The sequence below is a fragment of the Talpa europaea genome, assembly GCF_964194135.1.
Source record: "Talpa europaea genome assembly, chromosome: 7".
In the NCBI taxonomy this organism is placed as follows: Eukaryota; Metazoa; Chordata; class Mammalia; order Eulipotyphla; family Talpidae; genus Talpa; species Talpa europaea.
This window is the reverse complement of record NC_140074.1, coordinates 40,057,097-40,071,644: the sequence shown is the minus strand read 5'-3', so window position 1 is coordinate 40,071,644 and position 14,548 is coordinate 40,057,097. Positions and strand designations below refer to the sequence as shown.

Genomic DNA, 14,548 nt, shown 5'->3' with positions numbered 1-14,548 from the left:
TTTGCCATGAGAAATTTAGTGGGGAAATTAAACACCTGAACATTAATGCTTGTCTGTTGGAACTTGATAGAGCCACCTTGTGGTCTTCATATGACATGTGGACTTTGTCTTCAATTAGAAGAGCTTAGAATAATGATACTTAAAGTGTCACCAACTACTTCAAGCGTCACCAACACATATTTTAAAAATATAAAATGAAGGACTCTTTTTGCACCATCAGAGCCAGAAATCTACATTTATTAAAAGCTTCTCCAGTGATTCTTATGCACAGTGAAAATTGGGAACAGTTGTGCTAGAACAGGGACCCCCCCACCCCACCCCAACCTAGACACTCATTAGAATCATGGGAGAAGCATTTAAAACACAATGCTTGGATCTGAGCCTTAATCTTTAAGTTGTTTTAGGGTGTGGCACCGAGCACTAGTGTTACCAGGTGACCATGACGTGCAGCTGAAGAGCAGTGGCATTAGAATACAATTAGTAAAGGTAGCTGTCGCATAGTTTATTGCATTAAGCATGTACGTGGACTTGATACTTTGAAAAAGTCATTATAATGATTAGCAGGAATTGGGAGACTGGGTGTAGGGTAAGTGAATTAATAGGCTTTTTATGCCACTAGCCTCTGTGACTATCACGTGTGGCCTTGATTGTGTTTATGTGGAAGACGCTTGGGAGTGTGGACATGAGACACGCATGCCTGATTGTGGACACCTGGGGCATGGGTGTGCATGCATGTGCAAGTGTACATACCTGCACTTAGAGGCTGCGATAAAAGCAGTGACCATGGGAGGATGAGCTGTGTGATTACAGAAGAGGTGAGACCATGAGATGGAGAGAGAAAGAGAGAGAGAGAGAGAGAGAGAGAGAGAGAGAGAGAGAGAGAGAGAGAGAACGAGAACCAGAGTGCCTGTTGTGTCTGTGTATCTGGTTCCCTGAGTGAGCATTAAAGCCTGAAAAATCCACTGAGGGCTCCAGGACTCTCTTTATCTCTTTATCCTTCTGTCCAAATGGATCATGAACCTGCCCTGTGCATGCTGGCACTAGACGGGGGAAATGGGAACTTGTTCTTGGTTACTGAATTTCTATCTGGGGTGAGGGAAATGTTCTGGAAATGGATGGAAATGGACCATGAGTGTCCATAGTGCCATGGAACTATACACTTAAAAATGGTTAAAATGGTAACTTTAATGTTATGTATATTTAACATAAAAAAGACTAAGAATATCAGGTGTTCTAATCTAGTGGGAAAATGCAGCCTTTGAAGAGGAGAATGTAATGTTTGGAAAGTTGCAAAATAAACAGAGGAGAATTTTCAGCTGCTGGTTGACAGGTCTGATGGCAACTGCTGTTTCAGACTGAGCAACGGCTGGGTGTACTGAGTGTGTGAGTGAAAAGATCCTGGTGTTGGCTGCCAGCATCTCTGGGGACAAGCTGGTGTCACTGAGCACCTGCTCTGAAAAATTCTCTAAGACCCACACGTTTCTGTTGCACATTATAGCTCTGAACTGCCTTGCATCCCATGCCAAATATTAAGCATGCCTAATGACTGGAGCAGAGCAGCCTTTCCTGTGTGGGAAACTTGTGTCCAAATCTGTCCTGGGTCAAATTGTTAGGGGGAATGGATGTCCTGAGCAAACTCCATACAGGCTTTATGGATGCCAGCCCCACTCCATCAAGACAGTGGGAACTGCAAATCCCATGATCCCCAAAGGGAGGTGGCGAGGACCTAAGGGCAGAGTGAAGCAGTCATTTTCTCCGGCTTGTGTTTATAACCAGCCATGTGAGGGGTGGGGGGCTCACTCTCTTGCCTTGTGCTCTTGGCCAGGCAGGTTTGGTCTTGGTGGGTCATTTGGGATTCCAGGTCAGCAGAATGGGGAGGATGCTTTTAAGAATTTATCTCCCTCTTTTTCTCCCTGATTTGTTCATCTCCTCAATTTCCCTTTCCCTTGTAAATGAACCTTCTGTTAACCTTCTTTGTGTACCTGCAGTTTAAGTCCCCTTTAAGCACAGGGGAGAGGATCCACCATCGGGCAACCCATTATTTTATATCGGGGTTGGCCTGTAACAGAATCACTGAAGATCTTTCTCAGGACCAGGGAGTGGTATATTCCAGCACAGACATCCCTTTGGGTTTTGGGGTGGCAGCAAAGTCTACAGAGAATGCAAGAAAGTAGACCTCATGGTGGTTGTGGTATTCCAATAAGCAGGCATATAGGCTGTGTCTGGGATTTTACAAATGAAATTTGACTAAAGTAATGAGAATAATTTTTTTTTCTGTTAATTTGCTACACAGTGTTTTATGGTATAGAAGGAAAGTTTGGATTCAAACCCCAGTTCTGAAACTTATCAGCTATAGGAGCCTGATGAGTCATTAAACTTGAATAAGCATCATTTTCTCTTTATTCAAAAAACAAAATAAATAGCTTATCCATCTACCTAAGTATGGCTTTTAGAGCTAGAAATTATTATTGTAAAGCATTTAGTACAATGCTTGGCAAATAATGGGAAGAATGATTTTTACGTTCCACGTACTATTACTGAGAGGGGGATCTTATGGGATAAGTTGATTATATATCTTGATTTTTACAAGTTGTTTTCTGGGTCTTTTTCTTGTATGATATGATTCCAGGCTAAAATGTTGTTTTAATCACCTTGATTTTCCAAAACATAATTTTGGGGGGAACTTTTATTTACTTCACTGGACTAGATAATAAATATCTATCAGAGAACCTGAAATAATAATTCAACTGCTCCGTACTTCCCTATGCCTCCCTGAACTATAATCTAATAATTAACATATTTTTAAAAAGTCATACAATCCTCATGTTTTTTAACCTTAACTTTTTTCTTTTTCACAGTGACAGTGTATCATGTATACCACTGATTCCAGGGGACACTCCCCTGCTTTCCTACAGCCTCAGAATGGAAGCAGCCATCGCTCATCTGGCTACGTTCCAGGCAAGGTTGTCCCACTGCGGCCCCCTCCTCCTCCAAAGAGCCAAGCTTCAGCCAAATTTACCTCCATCAGACAGGAAGCCCGGGCTACCTTTGCTCTTTCACCTGAAGGACAGCAAACCCAGAGAGAAAGCCAAAAGCAGAGAAGGCACAAAAATACTTTCATTTGCTTCGCTATTACTAGTTTCTCATTTTTTGTTGCACTTGCAGTCATTTTAGGAATATCCTCCAAGTATGCGCCAGACGGTAAGTGCACATATACTTGAAGAACTTATGCTGGGGAGGAGAGAGAAGGGGGAATAGTAGAATGAAATGGAAAAAAAAATTGTTAGCTTAAATTGACTCTATTTAACTAATATGTCAATTAGAGAAAGTTGGGTGACACTTCTTAGAATGAGAGCAATTATAAGAATCCACTGGAAGTAATAAAATTCAGGGATTGCCTTTCCTTTGTATTTTGCTACTTTGTGGCAGTCTCCAGATGTTCTTGGACCATTTCTTTTCAAAATGTTAATTTTAGAAGTCTTCATTGTTACATTAGCAGGATTTCATCCTTTGTAGAAGTTACTATTTTCATATTGGCAGAAGTTTTTTGGGTCATTAAGGTAGTGATAAACTGCATTTGATTATTTTAATGAAAATAATATTTATGTTCTGCCATTTGAAACCAGTTGGGGAGACCATTCCAAAAGAGAAGCTTCAGATATTTTTGAGGAATGATAGATAAAAAGGAAACATCTGATAGGCGGTTTAAGTTCTGATACATTTGTGTGAAAACCACTCATTACTTCGTAAGTAAATATCAAATAGGAAGGAAATAGCCTTTGCTTTTCAAATTACTGCGTTGTCGGGAAAGTCATGACAGATTTTTGCTTGGCTAAAACAGAAAAAAATACATCGTAAATTTTCTAACAACCCAACAGTAATGTATTTCGACTTTAAATGATTTTGAAGAACTTTATTGTTATCCGCAATATATTACCAATAAAGGATTGCCTTATGAATGGATCCCATCTATCCACATGAAAATCAGAGGGCTTAGGGCTGTGGAAGGAGAAGCAGACCATAATCTAGAATGGGATCCAGCTTTGCGTGTATTTTACGGCGTGCAGCAGATTTTGTCAAATTAAATGCCACCTTTAATGGACAACATTTGAGAAGTATTTTTACCATTTATAAGACTTGGTGCTTTACAGATTTAGAGACTTTAAAGTCCTAGCAGTGATAATTCCAATACTTCTTTTCTGACCATGCCTGTAGACCACATTATAAATACCTAATAATACTGCATCCCATTTGGTCTCTCCTTGACTTTTTTGGGAATAAAAGAAAAGATTGTTTTTATCAATTTCTGCATACAAGAACTGAAGTGTAGGCCAGAGGTGCGGGAGAAGGGTGGTGGTAAGAGGATTCACCAGAGACAGTATGGGGAGCAGAATAGACAGATTACTGAAATACACTGCTGAGGGGAGCAGCAGATGAGACAAGGAGAGGTCTGCTGCACCATGTGGCTTGCTTTCTGGGGATCAAACTCTTGCAGCGACTGGTGGTAGCTTGATAGCCCTTAAACTTTAACCCCTGTGCCACCAGAGAGGCCCCTCACCTTGACTTTCTTTTCCCCTTTGTCCAGCAGAGTAAACAAGTTCACTGCTATTGAGTCATTCTTTACAAGTAATCTGCAGGAAAGACTTGTTAGATTAGTAGAAAATCAGGGCTTAAATCTGTGGCTTTTATTGATGTTTCATATTCTATCTAAGACATTGAATCAGCGATGTGGTTCCTGAAATCAGCATTCAAGAGTTTTACAATTTGGTGGTCTAAGTGCAGAGTAGCAGTGGAAAGATTTGGTATACTGAACTATTTCAGGGTCAGCCTCCCTGTGGTTGTATCTATCACGTGACCTTGATAATGTACCCACTGCTCAACAAACTGATAACTAGGGAGATGGGGCTGGCCGAGCTATTTTTTAATGTATTCTGTAGAGCACATATTTTCTCATTAAGTGTACTTTACTAGAAGGAAACAGACTGGAATTTTTGGTGATGGTTCTCATGAAGCACGTTCTTCTGGGGAATAATTATACATAATTAAGTGGAATTATAAAACTATTGTAATAGACTCTAGATCTCAAAAGATTGGATCTCCATCTGTAACTGAGTACAGCACTTGTTACATGGGGCAAACATTTACTTCTGATATGACATCATGGAGGATTCCAGCTAGATGATTTCTGGGAAGAATGGGAGGTAGGAAAAATATTCAAGAAATCCTAAGTATTAAGTCAGAACAAATGCAAAAGATTTCTTTCTTCTATGGAAAGAAAAGTTTAAAGTTTCTTATTACTTATTATCAGAATTAAATAGCAATGGCAAAAATTAATTGCCTGAAATAATTGTCAAAGACTTAACCAGTGAGAGCAATTTTAACTAGTAGTTACTATCATCTCAAAGAGAAAGCATACTCCTAGGGCAATATGAATGCTTAGAAATGAAATGGCATGGCATTTGCAAATGACTTGTTACGCCAGTTCAAAATAAGAAATCAAATTTTTTGTTCCATGTGAAAGAGTATCTTTGTGTTTCGCCCAATCTCTCTACTTTTTCTCATATTATTCCCCATAATATACCTTACACCCTCACATGATTCTCAAGCATATCTTGTTAATATCCTATTTTGCTGTATTTCTCTTAGCTTAAAAATATAGGCTGCACCTTGTTACTCAGAGCATCAAATTGACTTGAATTGCAAAGGCTACTTGCATGAATAGTATTCTTATCTCCCCTGTCTATGCCCTTTATTTAACTTCTCTCCACCCTGTAAGAGACTTGTGTCATCTGTCTGTTGAAACTGCCTCATTTACTCTTGCCCCACCCTTCCCCTTCCTGAGCTCTTTTGTACCTACAGTAACTACCAATTTGTTCAGTACTTAATTATTTCATACATAGTTGCTTTTTCTCCTAAAAGATTATAAGTTCTAAGGGCTTAAAAATTTATTTTATGCTTTATACATTCTGTAGTATCTTAGTATAGCGTGGGCTCTTTGATAATCAGTAAGTACTTGGTCATAAGTTGATCATAATTGTAATTATAGCAGAGGCTAAAAGTCTCATGCATGAAATATCTATGGCAATATGGAATACTTGTGTTTTCACCAACACCTATTCAAGGGACAAATTCTAATTCTAGTAGAGGACAACTACCACTTAAGAACCCTATTTTTTAAAGGGGAACTTCCTTATCACTGTACTTATTGAGTAGTCTTGGGTTAGCTTTTCTAATTTGTAGTTTACTCAAAGCTGCAGATGAGAATTCATGCCTTTAACCATTTGCCTCTTACAGTTTTGTTGGTAAAGTGTACCTGCCTGAAGAGAGCAATTTGTATCAGTGGAAGGGATACTATTATTGCCTCCTTTATGATTCACTTAGGAAGGAACTTGGGAAGACCTAGTATACATATTGCTTAGCAATTTCCATTGTTATTTGTCAGTATGTTGTGAATATATTTTCTAAAACAACTTCCTAGTATGATCCAGGGACAAGTCACAGTGTTGCCACTTTCTGTTGATTTATTTCCAAAGGGAATGATTCAGGGCAACCCCATTTTTAGCTTATGAAGTTTGACCAGAACTGGATGCTAGCAACTAAATTTTGTGGTGGAATCTTCTTTATGTGTTGAAAAAGTAAAGGTTTTGACAGGTATATGTGGGGTGGGAGGGGCTTTCCATACTATGTCAGGAAATTAAAATATGTCAGCTCTTACTGAAATAAATGATGGTAGTACTTAGATTTGGCTAAAGGTCTTCTATTTAGTTGGGTTGATGGGTTATCAATGTTGCATTGCTTTGTAGAGAATTGCCCAGATCAAAACCCCCGTCTCAGGAACTGGGATCCAGGACAAGATCCTGCAAAGCAAGTTGTTATTAAGGAAGGAGATATGTTCCGTCTGACCTCAGATGCCACAGTGAATTCTTTAGTCATTCAGGATGGAGGTAAGTAGCCCAGCCTGTCTTTGGGCCCATATGCTTGCTCTTTTTTTTTTTTTTTCTTTAAAGATTTATTTATTCATACAAGAGCTGGGGTACAGGCCAGAGATGTGGGGGGTGAGAGGATTCACCAGAGACAGTGGAGAACAGAACAGGCAGGCAGACTGAAATACACAGCTGAGGGGAGCTGTGGGCTAGTCAGGAGCTGTGCGCCATGTGGGTCAGGTCCCTGGCCGGGGATCGAACTCGTGCTGCAGAGTCAGTGGACAGCTTATAGGTTGCTTCTTAACCCCTTGTGACACCACAGAGGTCCCCCATATGCTTGCTTTTTACTCTGGGGAACATTTGATGTTCTTTCTTTAGATAATTTCATATCCTGGAATGTGATGTCATGTCACTGTAACCATGGAGTCATGAAAGCTCCTAAGGTAGAACCATGGAACTGAAGAGCTAAAAGAAACAGAAGTCAGTCCAGTCAATACTCTTGATTTACAGAAAAGGAAATAGTTCTGGTGGGTGATGTCTTATAGCTAAATCTGTTACAACTATGGAGAAGATGAGAATTAACATATGTAACAATGAGATTCAGATTTGTAGCCTTTTAGATATTTTTCTAAAATGATTTACCTCTAAAGTGAATGAATTGAAATTCACAAATGGGCATTTTTTAAAATAAAGATTTACTTATTTATGCATATAAAAACTGGGGTGTAGAACAGAGGTGTAGAGGGTGAGAGGATTTACCAGAGACAGAGTGGGGCACAGAATAGGCAGATCTACTGAAATACACTGCTGAGGGGAGCAGTGGGCAAGACAGGGGATGTCTGCTGTGCCATGTGGCTTAGCTCCCTGGCCAGGGATGGAACTCATGTTGCAGTGACTGGCCATAGCTCGATAGTGCTGAGACTTAACCCCTTGTGCCTCCACGGACTCCCCACAAATGGGCATTTTTAATGTGTTGAAATATGAAATCTTCATTTCTTCCTTTTCTCTGTTTTAAAAACCAATTTTCTAAGTGGATGCTTACTACGTTTTTTTTGCAACTTAATGGTGGAAGTGTCTTTTTTTCCATGTTAAGGTGAAATCTTGGCTTGGCTCACACTAGTGTTGCTTCCTACAGGACTGCTTGTGTTTGGGGATGATAAGGATGGATTCAGAAATATTACTTTGAGGACTCGTTACATCCTGATCAAGGATGGTGGGGCGCTTCATATTGGAGCAGAAAAATGCCGCTATAAATCCAAAGCGACAATTGCCTTGTATGGCAAATCAGATGAAGGTGAAAATATGCCAATATTTGGCAAAAAATTTATTGGTGTGGAAGCTGGAGGGACACTGGAGATCCACGGGGCACAGAAGGCATCCTGGACGTTGCTGGCGAGAACTCTGCATTCCTCAGGCTTGACCTTTGGGTCCTATGTCTTTGAAAAGGACTTTTCCAGGGGTCTTAATGTGAGGGTCATTGATCAAGACACGGCCAAAATTTTGGAAAGTGTGAGGTTTGATACCCATGAATACCACAATGAGAGTAGGCGACTACAGGAATTTCTGAGAGTCCAGGATCCAGGACGCATTGTTGCCATAGCTGTCGGAGATTCAGCAGCCAAAAGCCTTTTACAAGGAACCATACAAATGATCCAGGACCGCTTGGGAAGCAAGCTGATCCAAGGCTTGGGTTACAGGTGGGCACAACTATGTACTTTCCTTCTTAGTGAGGCATCAGGGTCCACGTGTGAGAGGAGAAAGGATCCCAGTGAAACACAGCCCAGTACAGATGTCAGTGACCACACAATTTGCAGGTCTGGTTACCTTTTATTAAACATGGTACTGGAAGATGGGATACTGGATACCAAGCTCTTTCCTGGCCTTTGGTTTGTGAAGCCTTTTGTGAACCGTAGCATTGGGCTTGGGGAAATGTTTGCACAGAAATGTGGTACTGAAAAACAATCAGCTTAAGGGCAATTAACCTGTGAATATTCTCTCATTGCCTCTGAAACTCAGGCTAATTGAGGATACTTCTGAGTGGAAAACTTCAGGCCCAATTTTGTATGAAGATTGAAAAATGTTATGTTAAAAGTCTGAGGGAGTAGAACATACACAATTTCCTTTTTCTTACTGGAGTCTTTTGCTGGCCAGTTTGAACCTGCTTGTTTAATGGTGCAAGTCTGTGGACCCCCTGGCATGTGGGAAGGAGGAACTAGATGGAGAGCAAAGAAAGCCATTCATTTCTATTCTTTATGATTCTTGTGCCATATTCTAATCATGATTTCCTCATACAGTCCTGAGCCTGGGGAAGTAGCTGGCTCAACATTTAATTCAAAAAAACAGAAGTTTGAATTCTGCTTACTGTTTCGGAGTAAACAGTACTCCAAAATTCAGAATATATCTGCATAAGAAGTGAGAACTTCAAAAATCATGTTCAAATGATCTACTTACTTTTTTCTTTTGATCATTGATTGTTGGGCCATACAGAAATTCTAGAGAAGACACATGAAGAAGGGCCTATAATTTTTTTTAACACTTTTTCGCCTAGTGAATATGTCGGCGATGCTAAAAGTGCTCATTACCCTGAGATGCTTAGATAAAAGGACACTGTCTCAGTGCCCCTTTATTGCAGTGGGTAAACTGAGGCCTTAAATGAGGATCATACAAAAAACACTTGCTATAGCTACAGGGTATGATGTCAGGGTAAGTAGAAGGCCCCCAAAATCACCATGGGGATTTGGAGGAAGCTTACCAAAGATGAGAGGACTGAAGGAAGGTTAGGAGTATGCTGTGTAAGCAGCAGAGAAGGAGGGTTTGCCAGACAGATGCAATAACAAGCACAAAACCTCGGAGGTATTTTGTTTTTTATTTTTAAATGTAATCTGCATACAGAAAAGTGCTAAAAATATGAATATTGAGCATTAGGATTTTTCACGATATGAAACTATGTAACCACCACCCAGGTCAAGAAATGAAACATTGCCAGGCCTCTCTGCCCCCATTTCTATTCATAGGTCACCCTGTCCATTCACCAAAGTTAATGATGTGAACTCCTAAATTTGTGGAGAACACGAAGGTTTAGTCTTGCCTGTTTTTGAACTCATATAAATGGAAGCAGACGATATATTTTGTGTCTGACTTCTTTGCTCACTGCTCTGTGTGATTGAGCCTCGATTATGTCATGCGTAGTGTTAGCTCATTTCACTGCTGTGAAATTTCTGTTTGACTGTATCACAGTGTATTTGCTGTTGGACACCTGGGTGGTTTTCTAGTTTGGATCTGTTATAAAAATACTTATCTGAATATTTTTTACCCATTCCTTGATGACTATTTCTATAATTTATGGAACTAGGAAAGGAAGTATAGTTTTTTCCAAAATTAGACACTTTGTTTCATTAGCCAATATTGTGAGGGAATACATTTTTTTCTTTCTTTGTGCAATTATTGTTCTAGATTTGTGTGATCATTTGCTATGCATATTTTGTTTTGAGTTTTTTGGATTCTCTTTCTACTGGTTTCTAAATTCCTTTTAAAATATCACTGCCGATTTGATGGAAGAATTAGAGTTGTTACTCCTTGCCAGCGTTCCATTGCTTTGACATTATCTCCAAAGTACATAAACATACCACTTGAAGATAATGTTTAAAATTTTCCTCAAGTGGAGGAGGGAAGTAGGAGTGTTTTGAAGATAATGTAATAGAATAGAACATTGCTTTAGTGTTGCTGAGGCAGTTCTGGTAAATAAAGGAAGCCTCTGATATTTTTTCCTCTCCTTCCTTCAAATAGGAGATAATAAATTGAGACATTCTTTGTTTGATTTTTTTTTCCCCACTGTATCAAGGAATATAAATAGAGCTTAAAACATTGTCAGCCAAAGAGTAGCTAATCCACACAGGGGTGGGTGTGGAATTTTTAAGGCTGTAGGAATGCTTTGGTTAACTTTTATCTGTGACTATCCAGCCATCTGTCTGGCATAGATTAAATTTGGTATTTTTTCCCTAGACTAGGAAACTGACATTTTTCTTTTCATGTTTTGAACTGGGATTCTTAAAGCAAATTTTCTGGCTTTTTTTTTTTTTTTTAATTGATTTTGGCCCCAAGCTTAAGCTTGCGATATATAGTATCACAGAAATAAAATAGAATTTTTAAATACATTGTTTTCAACAAATTAACATGTAGTATATAAACCTTAAACTCTATTGGATAGCTTCAATTTAAGCATGTGAAGAAACCAGTAGTAGCCCAAGAATCTCAACCTCACCTGCGCAACTGGAGATTTTGAGAAAGTCTGGACACCAAAGGCCCCCCTAGATCATTTACACCAGGATTGCCAAAGGTCCCCCATGTAATTAATATGTGGTAACTACTCTTCTAACCTCTCCCTCTAATTGAGGGTTTCTCAAAGTGTGGTTCACCGCAGCATCAACTTTATCTGAAAACTTGTTAGAAATGCAAATTCTCTGGCTCTACCTCAAACAATTTAAATCTGATTTAACAAGCTATCTACTGATTCTGTTGCCTACTGAAGTTTGCTCTATGAAAGCATACTAGAACTGGGCCTCTGCTTGTCAAGACTATGACTGGGTTGGTCTGGGTCTGAGCAACAATTTATTCCTAAAACTCTCTTTGTGATTCTCTTATGCAACTGGACTTCAGAACATTGCAGAAAGAGTAGCTGAAGAGAGAGTGAGTGATAGTTATTTCTGAGGGAAAAATTTAATAATTTTTTAATTGAAGTAACATTTCATGTTTACATTATGTAAGTTTCAGCTGTGTATCAATAAAAATCACCATCTATGTATAAATACATATAAATACATGTATATTGTATTAAATTCACCACTAAAAACATACTCATTTTAAGAGAAGGAAAATAAATGTGTTGTGGCCTGGACATTAGTGAAAAAAATGGTATATATTGAGGAAGTAGATAATTTATGGGAGTCATAGTCATTGGTGTGTCACCTGTTACAGAGCTGAACAAACAAGGATTTGAAATCCAGGTACACTTCCTTTTATGGCATCAGTTACTTCAGTCAAGGTTTCACTTGTAATCTTGTGTAGAAAAGAGGTGTCAGTATTGACAGGGGTGAAATACAAGCATTCAAAGCACTTGTAATAATAATTGTGTTGGGGATTTGGATCGGTACCATAACAAATAATTAAAGGCATGTGATCTTTTCTTTCTAGGCAAGCTTGGGCTTTGGTTGGTGTCATTGATGGTGGAAGTACTTCTTGCAATGAATCTGTGAGAAACTATGAAAATCATAGTAGTGGAGGGAAGGCTCTTGCCCAAAGAGAGTTTTATACTGTGGAGGGTCAGAAGTTCGCTGTGACAGCTTATAGTGAATGGATTGAAGGTAGGCAAATGCCATTTATATTCTATAGGACATAGGTAAGTATTGTGATAGGTATTTTAAAAAGTGGTTCTATATTCAAATGACAATCGGGTTAGTTTTCACAGCTGGTTGAAGATGAAACCTATAGTTTCCCGCCTGGTGAATAGAGAATGATCTATTCTACTGGGCACCCCCACTGGATTTTGTTCTTGCTACTTGAGTCATATAGAATGATTAACTAGTAGTAGCAGATTTATTTCCTGGAGGTTCTGATTTAACCAATCTAGCTATGATAGGCTGGGCCCTCTTTGGTTATGCTCTGTGACAATGAGCCTGAGCTTTTGCTTTTACTTGGGATCTTCTTTTTTATGTAGACCTGTAGCAAATATTACTTTTGGGTGCATGCTATTTAAACAAATTTATCCTTTTTTAAAGCAGTTTTTCCCTGATGATCCAGCTAGTACATTTATCTTATGGACATAATGGAAAACATCAAAATGTTCACAGGAGAAATTAACTTTTAATCCTATCATTCTTAGATCATTATTTTGGTACATAATACTCTAGTGTCTTTATCTTATATGTGCCCTGCTGTTCATTTTGTTTTCCTCTCCTTAAACAACATGCTGTAAAATTATCTTACGTCTTTATATTTCTTCATATGAATTTACTGTAATTCATCTTTCAGAAGAATTATACTTTGTTCAAATAATGCTTGGTGCTGTGTATTGAAGGTATATCTGACTTTTTTTCTTTTAAGGATGTTCACTATAGAATTTTTGTTTTTTAACTTCCTCAGTGCCCAGTTTTTTGGGAGTTACAGGTATGAGTTGGCAGCCTCCTGTCTGTGCTTGCCTACCCCCTTTCTTGTCCTGCTGTATACTGTACCAAAATTGATATGAAATTATAATGAAGAGGTACTTTATTCCTTCTACACTTATCTCAAAGGGTTTATTTTAGGCTGGGCCCATACCTGTATTTTGAGTAGTAATATAGCAAGATGTTTACCAAAATGGATTCCTGGAGACACAGTATCTGCACTTATTCACTTGCTATATGATAATGAGCATGTGACTTCCTGACCCTTATGTGTAAAACAGAAATAATATAAACTACCACAGAAGTTTGATGGAAGTGTTAAATGTCAAAAATATGAAGTTTGTAGCATAACATCTATTGTGAACAATAACTGTTAGCTCTTTTAGCAGTGATGCAAACATGACTTGATTGATGATGGTGGTTTTTGTGTCATTGTAGTTAACAAGGGGATTGCTTTAAAGCAAACAGCTAGAGTTCTGGTAGGTAACAGGAACTTATGTGCTGCCTCTAAATAATCTTATGGATTTAGGGTGAGGAGCTGGTATCTCCTATGAATGAGGAAGCAGGAATCATCTTCTTTCTCTAAGACTACTGCTCTTTCCAAAAGTTATGTTTTTTTCTTGCAAAAAACAGAGGTGAATGAGAAGTATTTCTTGGCAGGAATGTGGATGTATCTGAAGAGTTTAGGGGAATTGTTTTTTAAAATATTCCAGGCAGAGGATAATTACTGACAAATTGAATCAACATGCCCTTTAAGTGAAATTTTGTTTTCAGTTCCACATTATTGATAACTTCTCATTTCTAGAAGAGGGTGCATTCTAGCTTTTTTTTAGGGTCTTGTTTGTGTCCCTTAGTCTCAGTGATACTCATTTTCTGGAAGAGTTGGAAATTATGTCCAAAAAGCAGAGAGGATGAACTTTTTTCCTTTTATACTGCCAGTTTAATAGTACTAACAGGGGAGGGCCTCCCCGGTGGCTCAGCAGTTGAGCTCTGGGTTGCAAAGCTGCCCGCAGCCTCTGCAGCACCGGTTTGATCCCCGGCTGCTCCCCGGCCATCGGAGGATCGGAGGAGGATCCCACATGGCGCGCAGACCTCTCCTGCCGCCCGCTGCTCCCCTCAGCAGTGTACTTCGGTCCTTCTGCCTGCTCTGCTCCCCGCTCTGGCTCTGGTGAATTCTCTCACCCTCCTGCGCTTCTGACTGTACCCAGTGCTTGTATGTATGTATCAATCAATCAGTCAATCAATAAATCTTTAAAAAAAAATAGTACTAACAGGGGATAACCTTGCACAAGATTTTCTTCTAAAGCCAGAAAAAAGTGAGGAATTATTGATCTGAATTCCCCCTACCCCAACCAGAAACAATACTAAGGATCTTTTAAGTCAAAACTTGTCTAGATGATAAAAAAGATTTTTGGTTGAAATAATCTTTTTTGATCATCCTTTTGAACACTATTAAAATTTTCTATG

At 39.0% G+C, this 14,548-nt stretch overlaps 1 protein-coding gene across 2 annotated transcripts in view; it reads left to right on the top strand.

Annotated features, from left to right (window-relative positions):
* Positions 1–2,870: 2,870 nt before the first annotated feature.
* CEMIP2 (cell migration inducing hyaluronidase 2) overlaps positions 2,871–14,548 on the top strand; it is a gene marked incomplete at both ends in the record, with an annotated part of 51,639 nt that continues 39,961 nt past the window's right edge. For both annotated transcript variants that reach the window (XM_084238478.1, XM_084238477.1), the window contains 4 exons: positions 2,871–3,201; positions 6,804–6,944; positions 8,059–8,620; positions 12,114–12,283. In XM_084238478.1, the coding sequence (XP_084094604.1) occupies positions 2,871–3,201; positions 6,804–6,944; positions 8,059–8,620; positions 12,114–12,283 (1,204 nt within the window). The remainder of the gene's footprint in view (positions 3,202–6,803; positions 6,945–8,058; positions 8,621–12,113; positions 12,284–14,548) is intronic.